This window comes from Crotalus tigris, unplaced genomic scaffold (assembly GCF_016545835.1).
Source record: "Crotalus tigris isolate CLP2741 ecotype Arizona unplaced genomic scaffold, ASM1654583v1 scf7180000024370.6872682, whole genome shotgun sequence".
In the NCBI taxonomy this organism is placed as follows: Eukaryota; Metazoa; Chordata; class Lepidosauria; order Squamata; family Viperidae; genus Crotalus; species Crotalus tigris.
In genome coordinates this window covers 5821839-5845748 of record NW_024100540.1, presented here as the reverse complement: position 1 = coordinate 5845748, position 23910 = coordinate 5821839, and the positions used below count along the sequence as shown (strand labels likewise).

Here is a 23910-nt window from a genome sequence, read left to right as displayed (position 1 = left end):
ATTAGCTTGTGTTTAAACTACCAGAAATGCCCAAAATACTGTTTTCCCCCTCCGTATCTTGTGGCAACCTAGAACAACAAATATGGCTGCAGCCAGGTTTGTTGTAGATTTGACAACCTGCCTTAGCCTTGAGAGCCAGCTGCGTAACTTTGGGGCAGTTATTCTCTCTCTCTCTGCCCAATTTATCTCATAGGGATGTTGTAGGGAAAATAGGAAGAGGAAGATGTGTTGGATATGTTTGCAGCCTTGATCTACTTGTAAGAGTAATAAAGGCAAGATATAAATGAATGAATGAGTGAATGAATGAATCAGTCAGTCAGTCAGTAAATAATCTAGCCCCTGGGCAATAGACTGAGTTCTGCTTCTGATTCATACAAGGATGAGCTAGCCATATCATTCATATCAGCAGCATCAAAATAACAGAGGTTATTGACCAGCTCAGAGCCCAAGCCTGTCGAATTGGGCCCTTTCAACATTCATTCAATGAAGCTCAGAAGATTCTAAGCATTCGAATGGAAGCCCCAGAGACTCTATTTCATTTCCTTGGTAAATAGAACAGTATAGGAAGTAGTTTTTGTACACACTATGATGGCTTTGCTGATGTGGGATTTAAGATGTATTGGTGAAGTCTTTCAAGAACATACTGGTTCTTCCCAGGAGATGGATTACCATTTTAGTCTCCAGGACATCAAAAATATCCACAACTGGTGATGGGTTGTAAAGAGTTGCTAGATTGCTTATAATAAGAACTATAATATTTGCATCCAAGAAGACCTGCCCCTCAGATTGGACTTGTCGATATTTCCACCACCCCATTCTTCTATCACTTGCTATGTGACTTGTTTATTTGTTTTTGTCAGGTACACAAACTTAAACTGGTTCATCATATTTTTGGGCATCCGATTTGTATAATAGTAGAAATTACCAGACATTTTGGGCAGATAGGCACATTTGGAATTTTAAGGGTGTTTTTTGTAACTAGTCTAATGAAATTGTAGCTATGGTAGGTATGGTTAGCTATAAAATACCCCTTCTTAGAAAATAAACTGATATGGTTGTTTTCCATCAACAATCTCCATGCCCTCCAGATGCTTCTTCCCTCTGCTCTAATGGTATACTTCGTTGTTGTTGTTGGTTTGTGCCTTTGAGTCAATTTTTCACTCCTGGCAGCAGCCTGTACTATTTCCTGCAGTTTTTTTGGCAAAGTTTTTCAGAAGTGGTTTGCCCTTGCCTCTTTTCCAGGGCTGAGTGAAAGTGATTGGTCCAAGATTACCAGCCTGGCTTTGTGCCTAAGGTGGGACTAGAACTGTCTCCTAGTTTCTAGCCTAATGCCTTAGCCACTACAGCAGACTTATCCTCAGTGGTGTTTTACGTGGACTAAATTGGAACTGTTGGCTATGCAACCAGGCAGCAGAATGTTGTAGCCAGTGATGGCGAACCTTTTAGAGACCGAGTGCCCAAACTGCAACCCAAAACCCAATTATGTATCATTGGGTGCTGGGTGGGCATAGCCCATTGGGAGACCGTGGCCCATTCAGTGGGCGTGGCTGCGGTGGTAACGGCAGACTGGGTGGGACTAAAAAGTTCAATCAATCAATTCCAACTTTGCGAGATCTTTTTTTCCCCCTTCCCAAGAAGTTGAAATTGATTGATTGAACCTTTTTTTTTTTTTTTTTTTTTGTACATGGCAGCGGAGGCCTAAAGCAAAAAGGTTTTATAATACTCAGCTGAAGGCCTAGGACTGGGGCAACAGCACGGGTGCCCACAGAGAGGGCTCTGCATGCCACCTGTGGCACACGTGCCATAGGTTCACCACCACGGGTTGTAGCCATTTGTTGTATTGAAGTGGAGATTTTAGAAAGGGTAAGAATGGAAGGCATTTCTTTGTGTTAACACGTTTCCTGAAGTGGCTAGAGAAGTGGTGAAAAACTTTGTCAAGCCACAGGATTGCTATCGGCCAGCAAAATTGAAGCTAGCTCATCGTTTTATAAAAATGTTTTTCTATTTAAAAATAGAAGGTTTTGAATGGGGCTGGCACTGTTTCACTGCACGCTAGAGCTGCTCCCTGGTCAACAGTGTCAACAGAAGGAATCCTGCAGAACTGTTTTGTGTTTGCTTTGAAGCTGTAAATGTTGTGGAGTCAGGACAACATCTGTTATGCGCTGTAGGGTTGTGATGCCCTGGGAATAAGTGCTCTGCAAGAAAAGATTTCCTTGAAAATAAAAGCCATCTGGCTGCTCCACTGTAAGCATTAGGGCTTGAGTTTGCAGCCTTGCTTTAAGAACTAAATGTTGCCTTTGGCTATAACCTGAGTGCATCAGGAAGGAAGCTACATCCTTCCTGTGCAGCTAAAAACCCCAAATGTAGAGCACTGCTGACCTCTATCTCTCTCTACAACTCAGATCCTGTCTTAAACCCAAGCTGCTGGCCGGTCTCAAACATGTCCAGTCATGAAATTAATAATCAGATGTAACATTTATATAGTACATCTTAATAACGAACTCCACGTTGCAGCTGGGAAGTTGGCACTGAGAGAAGAATAGTTTATAAAAGCTGACTGTGAATTTGTAACTGAGGTGATACTCCAGTGTGAGTTATTTCATTCTTCCTGCAGTTGCTGCTGCTCTGTGTTAGTGCTCAAATTCTAAAAGGGGAAGTAACTGTCAAAAGTGATTATGTTTGCTCTGAGATAGTCTCCCAAAACATGCAATTCTGTTCTAAAATCAATTAAACAGAAGTATACTGACATAAGAAATTTTGATTTCTCTCAAATGCAATTGGTAACATTATTCTCCAAAATCAGCAGCACATGGGGCCCTAACAAGGGTAAAGAAGTCTGGAACCATTTGTTCATACATTGTACAGAAAATTAGATCTGAGTTAGTAGAGGTCTGCTTTGTCTGTTTAGTCCTTCAAGCACAGTATTGGGGAGCTCTAATGTCATAGCTCAGTGGCTAGGTCCTTGTCTTGCATGCTAAAATGCTCTAATTCAATTACTCATATTCCTGATACTTCTAAGTGTAAGGTTTTACCCCACTAGTTGTGATCAACTTTAGGGGGCAGTGTTAATTTGTTTCTTAAGCCAAAGACCTAGCATTGTCCAGAGATGTTTTCATGATCATGTGGCCAGCATGACATCCGCTGCAGCACAAAGCATATGACGGAACACTATTACCTTCCTGCATACTTATATGTGATACCTATTCATCTACTTGGCATTTGCATGCTTTTGAACTACTAAGTTGGCAGGACAAGTGACAAGAGCTTATTTCATCTTGTGGCACTTAGGTTTTGAACTGCCAAGCTGTAGACCTTTAATGGACTAAGACTTAGCATCCTAACCACAAAGCCACCATGTCCCCTCAGATACTTCTAAGTAGGGTTAGAAAATTCTATGTCTGCATCTCTAAAAGTCATCTATACTCACTACCAACTCTGCTTAGCAACTTTCAGTGAAACCTATAGTTATAACTAGCATAAATTAAAAACCAAAGTTTACTTTTGGCAGCAACTTCAAAACCACTCAAAAGGTACAGCTGATCCAGACTGTGACAGTATAGACCAGGGTGTCAAACTGCTGGCCCGCGGGCTGGTTTCATCATACTGAACCTGTGCCCACCCCACTGCCAGCAATGGAGAAACCGGCCCGATACGTTGCACAACGTCACGTGACGTCGTGAGTTTGACATGTCTGGTATAGACGGTAACAGTTGATATTGAGGTATAATTCAAAGTACTGATTATCACTTATAAATCCCTTTATGGTCTAAAGCCTGATTAATTGAGGATCTGCCCATCTCTGAGCATTTCTGCTCATCAAAAGATTTGGCAGACCCCTTCGATTAAACAATGTAGAAAAAAATATCTTACAGAAACATGCCTTCACTGACATGGTGCTTGTCCTCTGGAACAGCATCCCCCTAGAGATGACTCCCACACTGAAGACTTTCCAGAAAACTTAAATTATTCTCCCAGACTTTGAATAGGATGATGGTAAGCTCTGTAAGATTTGGTTTTCTCTGGCATGTTTTTTTCCCTTTCTCTGGATGCATATTTCTTTGTTCCATTACATTACTGTTTTTGCCTTTCATAGTATATACTGCCCAGACATATTTGAGAATTGATGTTTTTAAGGTCTGTAAATAAAACTTTTTCTAGTCTCATAGCATGAAAAACAAACTGAAACAAAAATCCCGAAAATCTCCTAAAATGTGCACCTTGAAAAAAAAAGATTTGATGGGATGAGTGCACCTTTTGAGTGTTGTTTTGATTATTCTGCCTTAAGATACTTTAGCTTCATTTACCTTAGCAAAATGTTAATCTGGAGGTGGTACATAAATCAAAGTGGGCAACCTACATAATTTTTATTATAGCTCTCATAAGTTCCAGCAAGCACCACCAGTATCATTACTTAAACATCTAGAGGGCTCTCAGTTACCCGTCTCTGATTTTAAAAACGTAATTATCTGTTTTAAACTGAATTTTCTGTTGTTAAATTAAAAATAACTGAAAACATGCCAACTCCAATTGATAAAAGCAATGCATTATACAATGGGCAACACTTGATGTCATTCTGGAATATCCATATATATGAAAAGAAACCCTTTTGCTCTTTTATATCTTAATTGGCATGGCACTATTGAAATTCTTGTCAAAAGCACTCAATTCTAATTGATTAAGAATTCGTAGTGAGTGTAAGTATAACTACACTGAGCAAATTTAATATTTATATCTTATGGACATTGATGTGGAAAGTAGGAAGGTGTGTGTGTGTGTGTGTGTGTGTGTGTCATTTAACTAGGAACATGAACTTCATAGATTTCTCTGTTATTGGAGCTAAAAGTGATCATTTTGCTTAGATTAAAGGAGGAAGTATCAGATATGCCTTCTAATATTTCCAGTTTGACATTGGCATCAGAACATGTAGCATTTAGCTATAGCATTTTTCTTTTATTTAGTCTCCTGCCATTCCTAATTCAAAATTTCTGTGGGAGCATTCCAGATCTTGCCAGTATAGGAAAGGGAATTTTCCAATCTGAAATGAATAGAAAGAACATGGTGAGAAGCAAGTAAACAGAACCTCTCTCTCAAAGGCTAACATGCTGGTTTTCAAGATGCTGGACTGTTACAGGATAAAGAAACTCTGTACCGGTATATCTTCTAAAACTAAGGAAGTCTTTGTATATACAGACACTGCTCACCTCATTCCCCTCCATGAGGTGGGAACATATTCCTTCAAAGGTTTCCCAATCTCCAGGAAACTAGGCTGTCCTCTGTAGCTCACAAACTTGGCACTTCTTTGGAACAGAAAGGAAGAACTGAGCTGCCCTCTGGAGGTGAGAGAAGGTCCTAGTAGTTCATAAACATTTTAAATTTTTCTTTAACCTTTCCATGAGTACACATAACTTACCTATGTCACACAGAGATATAATGGAATTACAGGTCAGTAATCTCAGCAGTTCACTGCTGATTTGTTTGGAATTTGACTTCATTTTATTAAAGGCTTTTAGATCATCTCAAAGTCTCTCCCACTTTTTTGTATTTTATATTTTTTTATATAATTCAATCCAAATATATTTATATTTGGATTGAATTATATAGGCACAATGTAACAGAAGGTCTGCATTCCAAGCTTCGTTTACTATTTTGCTGTTTGTCATTTAATATGCTAGCTGCTAATTGAGTGAAAATTGTTTTTCTCTGGAACATGGCTGGGATGGTTTCAGACTTGTCTCAATATTGCCATTCATAAAAGAGGAGCTTTCAATTCTGTTTGCAGTGAAAGGAATACTTTTATTAAGGCAAATGGTTACTGTTCTAGATCAGCCAGTTAGATGAGTCTGTATGTTAGAATGTTTGGCATTTATAAGGTTAAGTGCTGTCTCCTTAAGAAATGGCTTATGGGTAATATAGTTTTAGCTATTCAGTAAGTCCCATGTTAACAGATCAGTGGGAGGAGCTGCTAGGTTCATTACAGGATATGCTGGCTACGTGCCAGCTTGTAAAAGAGGTCTTTGTGAAGAAGGACACGAGGTGATGTGTCTCATAAGAGCCATAGGGTGAGTTCACCTTCAATTTTTCACCCAAAGGAATGGAAAAGGTCATGATATGTTCAGCAGAAGAACTCTTCTTAACTGTAAGTTATTGTTTGGGATTTCTGATGAATAAATGGTCTAATAATCCTTTCTTTGGTGTTTATCTGAATGAGAAGAACAAGGTTAAAGCAGAAATCTTGTTTGGACCATCACAGTGAAAAATTGAAGGTGAACTCACCCTATGGCTCTTATGGGATACATCACCTCGTGTTCTTCTTTACAAAGACCTCTTTTACAAGCTGGCACATAGCCAGTATATCCTGTAATGAACCTAGCAGCTCCTCCCACTGACCTGTTAACATGGGACCTACTGAATAGCTAAAACTACATTACCCATAAACCATCTCTTAAGGAGACAGTGCTTAATCTTATAAATGCCAAACATTCTAAAATACAGACTCATCTAACTGGCTGATCCAGAACAGTTACAAAGCAGAGAAAGCCAGATCTGAGATTTGTGCATGAAAGCTGCCTGCTTACTTTCTTCTTTCTCTGGTTCTTTTCTGTTACCTCCCTAGTGTCCAATTAGATTCAAACTTATTGTTTTGGTGCCCTCGCCATTAGTATGCATTCCATTTCCCAGGCTTGTGGCCTTGGGGTTGGTCAACTGGTGGGCTGCCCTCAAAGTGGTTTCTGTTACTGGTCTCCCCCTCCCACCTGACAATTCCCTTCCCCCACCATTCATGGCAGTCTGGCATCAGTGCAGCAGCAATACAGCAAAGTATGATGGCAGCACTGGCAGATGGGAGGGGAATGGAAACCAATAATAGGCAAATTGAGAAATCTTCCTCTCAGAATTGTTGTTAGGAAAAATAGGAGGAGGGAGTACTGCATATACTGCTTTACACACCTGGATAGAAATAGAATATATTTTAATCTAGAAACAAATCAATTTCTGATGACTTAATAGTCATATCCATATCCATATCCATACATATATATGTGCATGTAGAAGCAACCACCTATATATTGTTTACTATTGACTTCCCATTGTGGTAGACATTTCTTGGTAGCTTTCCATTCAAATACTCATCAGATCTGAGCCTGAGCTTAGGATCTAGGATCAGCCAAGTTAGCTAAGTGTTAAAATACCAGAAGCTAGTTTAAAGTTCACCAGTTCTACTTATCTCTTCTGCCTCTTATCAGTTTTTTTCATGTAAATATGTAAAGATATTAAGCCATGTATAATTTTGCACGCAAAAAACAAAGTAACAGTGCAAAGCAGAATGCTGTACACTCTTGATTAGCAGCATTGCATATCTCTGATTCTTTCCTGCAGAGCAGAGTTTCTGGCCTGATTGGCTGAGCTATAACCATGTAGACATTTTAAGTAACCGTTCACATAACACTGCTGGACTCTGAATGGTTCATTTCTTTCTAGGTCTTTCTACTTAGTAGACGTGGATGTTGGCTTACTTAATGGGCAAACTACTAAATAAGTAATAAGTACTAGATATATAACATTCAAGTGTCCATGGCGTGTATGCTATAAATGTATATCAACTTTCCCTGATATGCTGTCTCCAGACTTAGAATGTTGGTTGGGTATTATGGGAATTGAAATACAACCTATACAGGACACTATCATTGGGAAAGTTGTTTTGTAGGTATCTGTAGAATAATCTGATATGTGGAAAATCCTTGAAGCTTAATCAAATTTAGAGTAGACAAAGCAGGTGAGAATGGAAAGAAATGTTGTTATTATAATCTTGTCAGGTTAGGAACATGTTCCTGATTTTGTGCATGACTATCCAGTGCCCATAGAATAGATCTCAGATAACTTTGTGCAAGGCTGAAGTGGTACAGTTGTATATTTGTTCTTTGCTAGGCAAAAATCCCATGAAACTGTTGCATGCAGTGGCTAGTGTTTTCCACTTAGGAACTTCAAGCTAACTCTGTCAATCTCATCATATGGATGAGTATGGAGATGGAAGATATGATAGTCCTTGTAGACCAGAGTAACATAAAATTGCATTGGAAATACTTCCCAGTTTCTATCTGAAGGCTCCCTCAATTTGGTGCTATCCAGATATGCTACAATTACAACTCCCAAATCATCAACCTTCATGCATGAGGATAACATATAATTGAGCTTTAAATGAGCTTTAGCATTGAGCTTTAAATGAGGCAGCTGTGGTATTGGATGAATTGATAAGAAATGGGCTTCTCTTTTGCTATTGTAACATTTAAAACAAGAATTCTTCAATTGTTGGTGAACTTCAAAGCATCACATTTGGTTATCCAGCATCTTCTGAAGGAAGTGGATTCTGCTATAGAAAATGAAGATACTCTAGACCAGACATGTCAAACACACGGCCTGGGGGCCGGATGCGGCCCGCAAAGTGGTTTCATGTGGCCCGCGAAGCCATCCTGGAAACAGTAAGGGAACGGCTCCTGCTGCCTTGGCCCTGGCCCAGGCCAGCCGGGAGCCAATGTACAATTTTGTGGTGGCCATTCTGGCACTTGCCCCAGTGGACCATGCCTTGGCACTTGCCCCGGTCCCACCCCCTTCTGCCAGAGACCCTCAGATCTGTCCCACTCCTGCCCAGGCCCCCTTGACGCGAATGATATAGAACTGGCCACCCCCACCCAGTAGGCCACCCCCACCGCATCCCACCCACCCATTAGGCTGCACCCACTCTGGCCATACCCACCTCCCCCCCAGGGCAACTACAATGCTGATTTGGCCCTCAGTGAAATTGAATTTGACATCTGTGCTCTAGACTACAAAATATTTCCATAGAAATGAGGAAAAAACATAACAGTAACTTACAGTAGCATTTTGAAGATCACAAGTTCAAAACCTCTGATATAAAGAATTCCATATAGCTGATTTAAATAAAAGTAGTTCAGGATTTCAAAATGCCAAGATCAGTCCCTACATTGCAGAAGAGTAGAATTATTCTAAATACTGATCAAATTTTTCACATTTTAATATCACATTCTTTGAAAAGTCAACTCCAGGTTATTGCTTATCCACTATTGTTTTTGGCAGTCCTTTTCCTTTGTGGACTTTTTCCTATCTCAAATATATATATCTCCCTATGTCAAATACATATTAAAGAAATAGATCTTGAATTTCTGAAGCTGTATCCTGGAAGAACCTGGAAAGAATGTGAAAGCCCACAGTAAAATAGAATATATATGTTATGATTGTTGATCCAGTCCACATTCCAAGAAAATGTGGCATATACTGTCAATCCACAAAATAGCTGATGCAAGCTTTTACCCCTTGAAATTTCCATCAATAAAAATCTGAAAGGAATATGCACAATTCCTTTACTTTAATAAACGTTTTTCATTGATATATGGAATGAAATTAGAGAAACTCTTTAGAGCAGCATCGTCTTTGTTTGTTTTGGTGCTATTTTTCATTGCTTTATTTTTCTGGTTTTTGGAAAAGATGTTTTTAAGTTCACCTGACTCATGGGTGGTCAACTCTGGGAGTAAAATACAACCCAAAAACAAAAAGTAAATAAGGGTACCACAAGATTCATTTATAAATTACAATATGATTATAGGATGGCAATCTGGACAACACTCTTTAAAGACGTTTAATGTTTTGTAATATTTTATAATGTACCTTGAAAGTCTTGATTGCTGAATGAGTCCTGTTTTGTAACAATAATCTATTATGATTCCACAAACAGCAAAGTTACATTCCAGTCAGGACTTGATGGCTTACAGTCTATGCCCATAGTTGTGCAGTTTTTATGGTTTTGTATAGTATTGTCTTCATCTAGGATTAAAACTTCAGAGAGCTGTCAATGAGTCAATGATAAAGCCTATGATTCCTCACATTGAGCAGCTTTAAATTTCTTCTAAAGTCATTTAAAAGTACAAAATAGCTTACAAAAGAAAGCAAACAGGTAGTCTGTGTGAATTATAGAAGTAAATTAAATAGGAAAAAACTGACAGGATTTGGCCAGCTCTAGGTGGCACGAGAGGAGAGCAGTTACAAATCATACACCTAATTGTGTTTACGGATTTATCCATAAATTAGTGTAATTTTGTTATGTTTTATTCTGGAGGCAAATTTATAGACTTAGTGTAAAATACCATTCATTCTTCTAGGTTAAAGATAATAGATAAGAACAAACATTGCTCTTGGCAGCCATTAATGGCTTGATAATTTCACCAATGAATTTTCTCACTTTACAAAATTTGGAATATCAGCTCAAAGGACCCAGATCTGAAAAGAACAATACAATAAATGCTATTGAAGACAACAGGGTCATCATTTAAAAATCATATTTTTAAATAAATAGATCATACACATTTTCCTCTTAAAGAATATATTTATCCGAAAACCAAGATGTTCATCTTCACCAATCAAGTAATCTCTAACTGCATTGGGAAAACAAAACCCAGAATTACCAACCAACATAGTCATAAGATGGACAAAGATGAATGGTAACATACAAGTGAAATTTGCATTACATTTAGTTTCTAAGATCATTCTCCCATTAGAGAAGGATTCGTTATAGGATCTCCTAGAGTCATCCACCCATTGCTGGGTGAGGGCATGATTTATATCACTTACTGAAAGTTGGCTGAGGCAGTGATGACTGTAGTCAGGAAATGACCTACCATTTCCTCTGTAGAATACTATCTGTTCCTCTGTAGTATGCTTATGTTGTTTTTATTTATTTTGACTGACAAATGCCTTGTGTTCCCTAGAAGCAGAAAGGTGAGATGAATGATACCAATGTTGGTTTTGAGAACAATATTCCATTATTACTCTTGGACACTCCACCTTCCAATTCCATTTCCCCCCCAAAAGAAACCAACTCATAAAGCAAATAAATTGATGATAGACAATTTGTGAAATAGTTCTTCATTCAAATTTAAGATTGCTGGACCTTTATTTAAAATGTCATTTAAAGTCAAACTTCTTACCAGAAGATAATAGAAGATGAATATTCACATCAATTTTTGAAAAGAATTCCAGGAAGGCCTGGAAAATAAGAGGCCAGTAGAGTAGCTTACTAGAAAGCATTATTGAGGCTTTATTTTATGTATAAACCTCACTGAGGGGGGAAAAAACTCTTCCATACAGCAAGTCTTATGAGAAATATTAAAAAAATAGAAAAAGAATCAATAAAACCTTTAGGACAGGGAACCTCCTTGAAAGATTCTGTGAAAAGGATATAAATGGAAAACAGTTTTTGGACTAGTGAAATTCGATTCTTCTTGGTCTAGATTTCGTTTAATTTCTTGAAATTTAAGACATAATCTGATAAGATGGAAAATGGGTTGAAAAAATGATGGAATTGGCAGAGATGGCAAAGTTAACTTTTAATTAGTGGGAAAAAATATAACTAGCTTTGTTTTCCACTTGGAAACAGCTTCTGGACTTTCTGCTTGAAAGAGATAAAAATGAAATTTTGATTTTGGGTTTTGATGATTAAATTGCTTTGAAGCCAGAAGGGTGGCAAACAAATTTAATAAATTTAATAAATAGATTGTTATAAAAGTGGCTTACTATTCTTATATAAGTAAAAAGTTCAGATTATAATTTGACTATATAATTTACTGCTGTGAAAAAAGTTGGAAGTCACTGTCTTCTTTTCCCCATTCCCTTACTTTTTTCCCTTCATATTTTTTCATATTGTCTTCATTTTCGTTGTATTTTATATTAAGAAAAACACTTTATTTTATTTTTTTTTAAAAAAAACATATAATCCAATAAGGAAGACAAAGCATCTGAGAGATTACTTGGTTTATCACCATAAAAAGGAAAGAATGTTCCAGCAAAAACAAAAACAAAATGGCTGAAAGGGTGACTGTGAATAGGTGACTAGGTGGCAAGGGTAAGAGGAAATTTCATATGTCTGTAATTTGACTTAATTCATTTATTTGGGCTAAACTGGCAAGAGATATGTCTTACATCAGAATCTCCAAATGATGTCATCTGGGTTGTAAGGTTTTGTGACAGAGGGCAGACATCAGAAAACTTTTGCTGCTTCAATTTTGCATGTTGCTTTGTTAAACATTTTATAAATATTTTAGTATAAGTAGTATGTTAATGGTTTATAAAAGCTTAGTGCTTCTGTGACTGATCTCTAATGTAGAACAACATTTTGAGGCACAAAGAAAATTTAAGTACAAAAGTCATTTCAAATGGCAAGGTATTACATTATTGCTTTATTAATCATAGTTAGTGTAAACCAAATTTGACTATATTCAAACATTACACTAAGCCCAAACAACCAGGAATTGTCTCTTCTTGCAGAGATCAAGCTGCACCACCTAGTACAGGTATTCAGTTATTTCTCCAATACAATTTGGAGAAAAGAGATGTTCCTACATTGCTGATGACAAGTTCTGTGTGCAAATATTATCAAAATAGGACTTATGGCTTGGTGTGATGTACTGAATATTGATTGCTGCTTTTGACTGACAGCCGTTCTCTGGTGTGCTAGAGACAGAGAAGCTTATTCCTGCTCTCTTACTGGGATTCTTTAGTTGGGGAGCAAGAGAAGTATGAAGCTAGCAACCTCTGAATTCAAAGCATGTCCTCTACTTATTGACCTATTGCCCCTATTTGCTTTATAGACTTGATAAATGAAGGTAAACAACAGCTGGTTTAGAAACCCTTTTGTTCATTTCTTGAAGCTCCCTACTATCTTTGTAACAATCTCTAAATGTAGCCCAAATGTTAACTGCCTGCTGTGCTGATTCTGGAACATCTCAAGCTATGGCATACCATGATAGATCAAAATGCAGATCATTTCCTGTTTCAGCTGAATGATGGCATTCATAGTTTAGCCCAATGGCCTTTGACTTAGTTATCAGTTAACCTCCTCGGTTGTCTCCCTCCTCTAAAAACCCAAATTCTATTTGATCCTTCAATTAAGCTGTTGAAGCTGAAACACTGTTTGACTAACTACAGCTGTTCCCTCAATTTATAGCTGATAGTTCTATGTTTACATATTCTTCACTGCCATCTTATGTTGCTAAGAGGACAGAATATTAAGAGACTGAAATATTTTCAAATGCTCTTTTTTGTGCCAATAATTTTCTTAAAAACATGGTTTGGTCACATTCCTTTTAAGTTTCTTAAAATGCCAAGATAGTTTATTCTCCACCAGTTGCTTGGTACTATATTCTTCTGAAACCAGTGTCCAAATTGTGTAGGGTCTGGTGGCTAAATGGGTTGTCAATTTTTTTTTTTGTTAGAGTACTGTTCTTTAACAGCTTTGAAGTATGGAGAGGCACTGATAGGAAAAGCTTCAGCTGTTGAATTTTATCTACCATATGACACTTGAAAAATAAGAGGGATCTTACCTAAGGGAAAACATCCATCAGTCCTGATATGAAAAGAACCAGCCTGTCTGATATGAATTGAAAGCTTACAAAATGAGAAAACCCCTCAACTATGCAAGCCTGCCAATAGAAAGTCATTCACTTTTCTTCATCCTGTGTTTTCATCTTAGTAATAGACTGGTAACAACATTAAATGATTATTCCCCTTTTGGAATTTATTTAACTTAATTCAAAAGGAGCTTTGAAATCCCATTTTGATAATTATTGACTGTGAGGAACTAAATTGAACTAATATATTGGGGAACTAATTTTTTTCTCAGAACCATTAAATAATCTACTTATTATCCTCCACCAACAGCAGCCATTTTATTTAAAGCTCACTTACAGTACTAATTTCTGATGTTTCCTCCTAATGAATTTCTATTCCAGTATCCAAGGCTTAAATACAGTTCATTCTGAGTTTTATCAAAACAAATGGTTCAATTTTAGTGTCCCTTCCTCATAATATGCACTTTTACCTGCTCTTTTTTCATATTTGTTATGCTTGCAACTTTAAGCTAAATACAGATGCTAGAGAAGCAGTTACCTCAAGGATGTCAAACTCACAACGTCATGTGATGTGTCACGATGTATATGACTTTTTTTCCATTGCTGGCAATGGGGTGGGCGTGATTTTGGCATGGCATAATGCATCTGGCCCAAGGGCCGGCAGTTTGACACCCCTTACATTGATTTCAGGAGTTTCCTGTGAAGTAATAAGATCCACCTGATCTTACGTGAAACTCATCTTGCTGATCTGGTTATATCAAACAGTTTAGGCATACAAAGCTCAGTGGAGAATAGTGCTAGAAATGCATTCCTGTGGTCCCAGCCACAACTGGCTGGACCTGTATTTGTCAGTCATAGTGCAGTTGGGAGCAAATGGCTTATTTCCTTCATCTACTCAAAGCTGGTCTGAAGGGTTGGGGGACTCTCCAGAGATATTTTAGATTGCAGTTTTTTAATACAACGGGACACCTGTTCAGACCATTGGAGGTAAATACATAGAAATACACCTCACTATTTATTTTCCTGAATACCAGCCTGCCAAAGAGGCTAGTTGCCCTCTCCCCCCAAAATTATTCAGTTTGCACTTCATCATTTTTTCCACTTTTCAATATATTGAAGGATTTATATACAGGACTGTGCCCAGTAGAAATTTATGAGTGTTTACTTTATTAAGAACCAATATTTTATGTGCAAGAGTTAAGACTCACAAGTGTGTTTGGGGTATTTGATGGTGGGTAGCTCTGAGTTGAATCTAACACAACCACTTTGTAAAGTTAGACGTATATAGAAAATGGTTTCAATAGAAGAGAATATCTAAAGCTCAAGGTTGAACTGTGGAGCTATTAGTGCTCTCTGAGCTTAGTTATTTGCTTGCAGCCATTTCAGTACCCAACTAGGTAATTCATTATCAGAGTATGATTTTTTTTTCCCTGAATCAATAGCCAGAAATATGTTTTTTTAAAAAATCTGGGATTCCTTGATCAAACCCAATTCCTACCATTTTTTATCATTCACAAGAGGTGGGTTGTTGTTGTTTTCCTTTTTGTCCCTGCTGTGTTTAGCAAGACACACACACCTGCTGCTTTGTCTCAACAAGCACTCTTGTTTTGAATTATCACTCATACTTTTGAACTTTGGGTGTCTGATATTGAGCACGTTGACTCACAGACAAGTCCCAGTGTTTTGCTTAAAATGTGTATAAGATTGCATAGAATTTTATATTTTCTGTAAACCGGTCTAAAATCAGGATAGGGTTTCTGAGTCAGCCCTGGTAGCTGCCTCATACTCTGCTGAAGTTGAAACAACTTATACTATACAGCCATTTCTTTTGAAAAACCTAAACCTCCTTTTTCTCTCCCTCCCTCCCTCCCTCACCCATTTAGATGGTGCTGCTTTGCCATTTGCACCCCTGGGCAGCAATTATCCCCTCTCCCAGCTCCTGCCTACCTCTTTTGCACTGTGGGATGCTTATTATTCACAGAATGACAATGCTTCTTTGATCATTGACTAGCTGTCTGAACCATGTGACCCTGCGAGGGGCGGGTCTTCGGTAGTAACATAGCCAGGAGAATAGAGTGTTTCAGCTGCTTGGGTAAGTCTCCTCAAAACTGCCTTTGTTCTTTGAGATAGAATTCAAACTTTTGCTGCTCCCCCCCTTACAATCTGCTGCAGATACTTTCTGCTAGCCTTTTCCTTCCCCTCCCTGGCTTTAGGTTGCTCTGCCATTCTGGCTTTGTGCAAGGGAAAGGAGGGGTGAGCAGGAAGGGTGGGCTGGGCTGGAGCAAGGGAAGAAATCCTTGTGTTTCGTGGGCTTTTTTTTTTTAATGGCAAAGCCATTGGTGTGGGTTGGAGGAGGGGGGGGAAGGGAAGGTTCTGGATTTCTTTCCCATTCAGGTTGAGGGGGTGTTTGGCGCGTAGTTTGGGTTGAAGGTATGTACAGGTTCTTGCATTTTTAGATACACTAGCAGAAAGCCTTTGCAGCCTCATGCTTGGAACTCTGTATCCAGAGACACGGTCTGGAGAATGCAGCTTTCCATGTCTTAACCAGATTTTTTTCTGAAGGAAGAAAAGGGCTTTGTGCCTCACAGCTATCTCTTTGTAAATATTTGGCCAATACAGCCGAGTGTGCTAATTTCTGCTTTTTTTCTCTTTCTTTCTTTCTCTGCTTTCCCCCCCACTCTGCCCAGTGTGTTGTATTCTAAAAAGGAGAGACAAGTCTCAACTATAATTCCCCCACCATCCCTCTCTCCCTCACTCCCTTTCATTCCTTATTCCTGTAATGAACCATCTGGCTTGAGAAAGCAACAATATGGGGTGCCTGGCTTTTCCAGTTTTGGTTGAACGTAAACCCTGAACTTCTATGTGTCTTGGCTTTTAAATTCTGCCGTTTCTCTATGAACTTTTTTTTTTTTTTTAACCATTGAGCTGTACTAAATGCAGCAGTGTTGCTGGGGTTTTGTCATTTCTTTGGGGGTTTCATGAAATACAACCAGGGATATTCCTATGCTTTTTTTTAAAAAAATGTGGTTTAGGGGAAGGAAGAAGGCAAATATGTAAGGAAAGTGTTTGTCGTAAATTTCCTTAGAACTGATTATTGTCTGTGGGACATTATATACTTATAACAGTGTATTCAACATCGCTTTTTGTTTGAATGGGGAGAAGTTGAATGTACCACAATTTCTTTGCCATTTATATATTCTTAAACAATGTAGCAAGTACTCTAACTTTGCAAAACTAATTTTGTCCTAGTAAACTTTACAATGAAATCTAATGCTGGGGGAAGTAACAAGGCCTATTGTAGGTTAATTGGGTATAGGGGCAGGATTGTCATCCGCCAACTCACCTTCTTTCTCTTTCCACCTAAAAACTCTGCTTTTTAACTTTGAGTACATAGTGATGTACCTAGTCTTGATAGTTGCATGGACTACACAAAAATATGGAAACTGCAATAAATTATATTGCAAGTGCAGAGCTTAAAAAGGGCATACAAAGTATAGAAGCATAAGGTGAAACAAAATACAAAATATTATTATTTGTGAGGTGAAGGGCTGGGGATAAGAGAATCTGAGATTTCCAGGAATGTGCTAATTCAAATTATTGAAATGGAGATTAACTGTTGCATTCTGCAGCCACTTTCTGTCAATTGCACAGAGAAGAACTTCAATAATTCTTAAGATACCTCTGTCTTATTTAAAAAAAATATGTTTCCAGTTCATCTGGAGAGATTCTGAATCAATTACCTCTTCTCTAGTGTTAAAAAAATCCATAATGTCTTTCTTTTAGATCTTTTTACATTTTAAATTTTGTGGAAGAAAAGAATCTTGACCATCTGCTCAGGTCAATATCTGAATTTATTTATTTATTTTGTTCCCTCCTGTACTTCAAATTCTTTATTGCAAGATCTTTGAGGCTTTGAAATATAAACTTAGCTCACAAACATGGGATGTCCTAGGCTCTAGGAATGCAGGTCATATGCTAGGCTTTATTCTCATCATCTGTAATTTGCCTAGATGTTTTGATTGCCACAGCATAACTTGTATTTCCAAAGCTGTGGAGTGTTTTTTGAAAAAAATACTGGAGAGAAAATACTCTTTTGGGGCACTCTCTGTAGTTCTTTCCACAATCTAGATCAGTGGTTCTCAACCTTTTTAATGCCGCGACCCCCAATCGGTCGTAAGTTGAGCATTACTCAACCGGTTGTAAGTCGAGGACTATTCAACTGGTGCAGCACCGTTTGCAGAATGGGACTTTTGGCGGGCTCAGCAGGGCAGAGACAGCCTGGACAATTCCTATTGGCTTTTGAAAGCCAATAGAATTAGGCTCTATTCAAGAGAGTCTATTCTATTGGCTTTTGAAAGCCAATAGAATAAAAGGGAGTAGCACAGCTAAGGAAAAGGGGGAAAAATGGCGGACTGCATTGTTTGGCGACCCCCGCGAAATGATCGTTCGACCCCAAATGGGGTCCCGACCCACAGGTTGAGAATCACTGATCTAGATACCATTGCTTATCACTTGTCCCTTCTTGAGAGGGGCATGATTAAGATGCTGGATTTTCAAGCCCTACAAGCAGTGGTAGTCTGCTTCAAGGGAATAAATATTAGCTTATTCTTGACTTCTCTGAATTTATGAGATTTGAATTACATTTCTGAGGAGGTCCCACACCTCACAGAGAGAATGCTCTGATTCCTTTATGTAATGATAGTTCAAATCTATGCTAATAAAACTGAAGGTGCACTTTTGTTTTCCAGTTTTCTGTTCATGGAAGAAACTACCTCTTGAGTGAAGAGGCTGCTGAACAAGGAAGAGAGTGAAAATAAGGCATGTCAAGGGCAATACAGTGTTTGCTAGATTTTTGTTATACACATGCTAATCTTCAAGCTTTGGTGTAAGTTCAATGAATGTGGCATGGAGCATGCAAGTAAAACTCTCTCTAGCTAAGCACCAATGGCAAGTTCCTCAGATCATAGAAAGCCTCCATAATAAAATGCACATATAGCATAATGCCCATAATGTGCTTCCTGTAAAATTTCAGAGACTAATTCTAGTACTAGAAGAGGTTGTGCCAGGAAATACCATATGATTCAATATCTGAAAATGATTGGTGCATGATACACAGATCTCCTGTCAAGGATTTTTAAACATGTATATTCCGCCTGTGAAAACATAGTAGGGTTATTCCTGAGTAAGCATGCTCAGGAATAACCTGGGGAAAGGGCCCTCTTGTTGAAGATGCTTGCAAATTAGATAATCTAGTATTACTGGGGTGGGGGTTGGGAGGAAGAACCAGAATAATAATTTGTATTCAGTTTCAGATTTATCTGACTAGAAATATGCAGAAGTAATAATACTAATCCTGGTATAAAAAAACACCCATTTAATAACGGTAAGAAAATATATATATATGCCTTGTCTTTTTCCATATATTTATTTGGGTTCTTTGTGAAATGTTACTATTTTCTGATAATACTTGACTAATCTTAATGGGCTCTCAGAAAAGCTAAGCAGAGTTGAAAATAGTTTGAATTTAGGTGGAAGACTCAGAAAATCCTAGTGCTGTGGGTAGTTAAAACAGAATAAGGCATTGGAAACAGCGTCCATATTTTGCCAAATAAACTGTATGGAAGTGTCATGTGGTGACCAGCAGTTGAGTTAAATCTTCCTCTTTGTCCAGATAAGTAGCATAACTTTAGCTGATCTGAAAAGCTAAGTGGAGTTGGAACAAGTTCATACTCAGAATGTGACACTATCCCCCAGGATATACCGTGACTATAGACGAGAGTGAGAAATAAAAAAGAAAATATCAGAGAAGAAGGAAGTGGCAAGCTACTTCCGTAAATGAAGGCCAGCATCTGACATGAGTGGTTTTCAGTTAACTCCTCCTTTGTGTGCTTTAAAAAAAAACAAGCAAAATATTAAACAGTAGGATGCTCTAGAAAGGGAGCAAACAAAATTAAAGCAGGGAAAAAATGGAATTAAGTACATGGGATGAAGACACAAGTATAGTGTTATGTATTTGTTTCACAGTGTGGATATGAAGCAGGAATGCGATGGAAAACAGTACAAGCAGAAACATAAGATAATAGTGCTACTCTGTTTTCATTGATTATTTCTGTGTTGGATCTCTGAACCCAAAGATACAAACTCACTGGAAACTATTCACCTAAAAAGAGGCTTGAGATGTACAAAGACTCAATCACAGATGTACTTTAGCCTCAGGCAGAATTTTCCAAGTGGGAACATGAATGACAACTTCAGGGAAGGCCACAAAAACTGTATTAGCAAAGACACAATCACATTTTGGCCTTAAAACAGTGTTTCTCAACCTTGACAATTTTAAGGCATGTGGACTTCAACTCCCAGAATTCCACAGCCAGCAATGCTGGCTGTGGAATTCTGGGAGTTGAAGTCCACATGCCTTAAAATTGTCAAGGTTGAGAAACACTGCCTTAAAACAAGAGACAACTCTGTTGTGGCAAAAAGGAAGTAGGCTAGGTAGCTAGCTGTATTTCTCTGAAAGTTTCAGGTCTTGCAAAATAAGATTAGAAAGATAAATTCATTCAATTTATATTACCACACATCTTCAAACGAATGACTTTGGGCAACTAATAATTAAAAAAACATACATACATGCATATATACACACACGCACACACATGCGCACACACACAGACACACACATATGTGTGTGTATATGTGTGTGTGTGTGTGTATATATATATATATATATATAGAGAGAGAGGGGGGGGGGAGGCAGCTGAAATAAAAAAAATAACACATAGACTATACAGATATTTTAACAAAGCTAATTTACATTCTGACCTCCAACCTAATTGTGTGTATTAGCTGAACCAAATGAACAAAAGGGTGGGCATAAAAAAATGAACATAAGTTTTGATATAATGCTGGACATAGTATAATTATTAAAATTTCAAAAGCAAGGGAAATAACAAGGGCTGGCTAAAAAGTGCTTGTAAGCTCAGAGCAAACCTTAGAGAGCCATTTTGGTCTATAGTTAAGATACCAGACTAGATACCAGGAGATTCTAAGTTCTAGTTCTGCCTTAGCCATGAAAGCCAGCTGGGTGACTCCAGGCCAGTCATTCTCTCAGCCCCAATCCATCTCACAGGATTGTTAGTGTGGGGAAAATGGGAGGAAGGAGGAGTATTTCTATGTTCACCACCTTGAGTTATTTATAAAAATAATAAAGGTAGGATATTAATTAATTTGGGATCGGGAACTAGGTGCCTGTGTTTAGGAGAAAGACTAAATTATTATGTATGCATAAGTTCAGTATTGAGAGTTGAAAGTTTGTGAGGCAGATAGAACAGTATGAGTGAGTTCAAATTACAGAAGTTAACAAGTTAAGTGAAACTTTTCAAGATGTAAAATGGTATGAAATGAGATATCTTGAGAAAGTATGGGGCATCCTGCTTTGCTCACTTTGGAAGAAAACTGAACATGCTATGTCAAATATAGATCTTAACTGATGTATTATAAAATGGATTCTAGTCTTAATTCTTTGGGCTGCTTGGAACATCTGGAACCTGGATCCTTGACTATGTTTACAGTTGATTGTATGGCTCTTCTGAGGAGGCTGTTCCTGGGTCTGGTTTTCTGATTTCAGATATTGAGAACACAGATTTTGTGGGTGTGAAGTCTTTCCCACAAAAGATGTTCACTGAGCAAATACAGGCATCACTCTGTTACTGTTTCAAATGAGAAGTGCTTGGAGGCAGTGAAGAGAAAAGAATGTAATAAGTGTTGATGCTATTCTTTCCTCCAGTATATTTCTGCTGTGGTTGTTTGGAGTACAATTGAAAAAGAAGCTCTTCCCTCGCTTTTGGTTTCCTTGGTCTTTCAAGACAAATAGAGGGTTGGATAAGTGAAAATCTACCAACTGTATGCATTTTGCAACTCATGGATTAGAGAGGAAAACAAAAGTGAGCAATCTATCAAATATCAAGGATATTCTACATAATTGCCAAGTTAGGTCCAGGTTGCTTGGGAGATGTTTGCCTTGGCACCAAATGTGTCATAAGGATAGAATATATTAGTTTCCCAGGGAAGCATTTCCTTAATAATGAACTGGGTGGGAGAAATGTTTTAAGCAAGACAGCACAAATTCAGCATTCAGTTCTGCCCATAGAGATAAACAGGAAACATATAACAACTAATTTGTCATTGCAAAGGAAAACAGCTAGACAAGTGACAAATCTAGTCTACACTCATGAAGCCCAGACTTTCTAGTCATATCAGAAAGTTGTGGTTCTGAACCAAATCTAAGAAAATGATAATGTCTACCCCTCTTCATTCTTATGTGATTATTTTCAGTTCATTGAATATGAGGATGTAGATAGATCTCTTGGAATTCTGAGGCCAACCATTTTGGTCCTTGATTCTTGTCCATCCTGGCCAATGAAAGTAGTTAGGAATGGGAAGGATATTTTTCATCCCTCACTAAAATAAAACCCACCTTAAATTAAAAAAGGATAAATAACTATTAGCCTGTCTCTGATGTCTCTCTTTGTTGGGGCAAATTCATGCAGTATGTGGTGACATCACAGCTCCTTTGGTTTCGGAATGAAACTGGTTATGTGGATATATTTCTATTGGGATTCAGTCCTTCCTTCCATACTGAAACGGCCTTGGCTGCACAGTAATCTGTGTTTTGTCATAACATTTAACAACTATGTGAAGTTGCTGGGTTGTCATCAGTATGCAGATAACATCTAGGTGTTTATCTTCTCCCTACAGTTCCTAGTAGGGAGTATAAATATTCTTCGCTGATGTTTGCAGTGATGATTTGGATGAGGATTAATAAAGTGAAATTAAATCCAGGTACTCTCTGATCCAGTTTTAGCAGTTTATCTGAGTCCAAATTATGCTGTACTACCCTTAAATAAGAGCCACGTTAAAATAAAACCACCCAAATTTCTGTTCTATTCCTTAACATCCAAACTTTCTAGGAAACTGTAAGATCTGTTTGACCTCACATTTACTAACAGTCCATTCTCCTATATTCTAAGTTCTGGTTGTTTAAGATAATTTCTTCCTCATTCTCCCACTCTTAACCTAGCCTTTACATGTTTTAAGCAATTTCCCTTGTTCCGGAAGTAGATTTTACAGTTGTAAAATACAGTTGTATACAGTTCAGATTTAGGCTTTCCTCCTCAATCTGTGTATTGTGATCTCAGTGGCTGCATTGGATCAAGGATCAAGGATGATGGACATATGTTATACAGAACAATGTTCTATTGTTAGCTATAGAAAACTATAGTCAATCTAATATGGGAAAAAATATTAAACTGTTTTTAATAGTGACAAGTAGAAAATTATTGTGGGCAAGCAGTCTTGGATGATTCTATTTTGCTGGTTCTGATAACATTTCTGTAAGAATACTGTAAAAAGAAAGACTTCATAGTGTAATCTTTTAGATTTAAGTAGCATCATAAGTCAACAAAGTTGTCCAAGGTACAGCCTTAGTCCCATTATGAAACTAATCTTGGTACAGTAATGCCAGTTTCATTACTATTGGATGATGTAATCACTCTAGTGTTATTTTCTTATATTAAAAATAAACACTGCTGGATTGGGTGTGTATATTTGGTTCCAAAAGTAAGAACATATAAGCAGAATCATAGATGTGCTTATAGGCTAGAATGGGCAGATAATAGTATTAGCTTTTACAATTAAGGTTTGCATTAATTACTGTATGGCAGTGTATTGGTCCAGAAGTGATAGCTGCATAAACCACTTCTTCTTGATGGTTTGTGATTGATTCATTTACTTAAAATACTTCTAAGATATTATTTAAAAATAATCTCTCAGTGGTAAGAATGTGAAATATAAAGCTAATAAATCAGTACAACGAATGTCAAACCAAACATTACAGATTCTAGAGGGCTCATAATCTTGGCTATTTGAAGTGAAAGACAATTAATGAACACTTGAGATGCAATCACAGCTGTTGATTTGCTTGTTTCTGAAATATTAACATAAGCTCTCTGTCAGAATTGTAGTGTTTGTGAATATGGGCAAATGCATGATATGACAATTTGTGGTGTGTGTATCCATGGAATGGGACAAAATAAAAGTAACGGTAGCTTGTTCCAGATGGAGTTTTTAACATTCAGTGTGTCATTTTGGCAGTGTTATAGGGCCTCCAGGTGATGTTATTACTTAGTGATTAAACCACATTGTATTTTTTCTTTGATCCATTTTTCTTCACAGAACAGGGATAGGCCACTTAGGTAGAATAATCAAAGGTACAACTCTTCAAAAGTACAGATGTTTTGTAGGCATCTGGAGAAGGGTTAGCCTTGATATTAAGAGTGTCATGCATTCCCCTTTCCCTCTTTCTTCAGAAAAAAACATTAATATACTTTGAAATATGTGCAAAAGTATTTCATATATCAGCATTTGCATTCATTATTTTTCATATAGAATTTTTGGTGTGCTAAAATATTGTGGTTTTGAAATCAACCTTATACGTCACTTC

The 23910-nt window shown here is 37.7% G+C and overlaps 1 protein-coding gene across 7 annotated transcripts in view; it reads left to right on the top strand.

The window, feature by feature from the left end:
* Nucleotides 1-23910, top strand: part of SEPTIN9 (septin 9) — a 264545-nt gene that overhangs the window by 190196 nt on the left and 50439 nt on the right. Inside the window, exons 1-2 of one of the 7 annotated variants that reach the window (XM_039328030.1) lie at nucleotides 15483-15504; nucleotides 18161-18230. The exons of 3 other annotated variants lie outside the window; for them this stretch is intronic. Coding sequence is in view for 1 of the 4 variants with exons in the window: in XM_039328028.1 (XP_039183962.1) it covers nucleotides 18276-18297 (22 nt within the window). In the remaining 3 variants the exon portion in view is untranslated. Of the gene's footprint in view, nucleotides 1-15464; nucleotides 15505-17230; nucleotides 17250-18160; nucleotides 18298-23910 lie in introns of those variants that run through there. 3 more of the 7 variants (XM_039328031.1, XM_039328032.1, XM_039328028.1) reach the window with 3 other exon arrangements.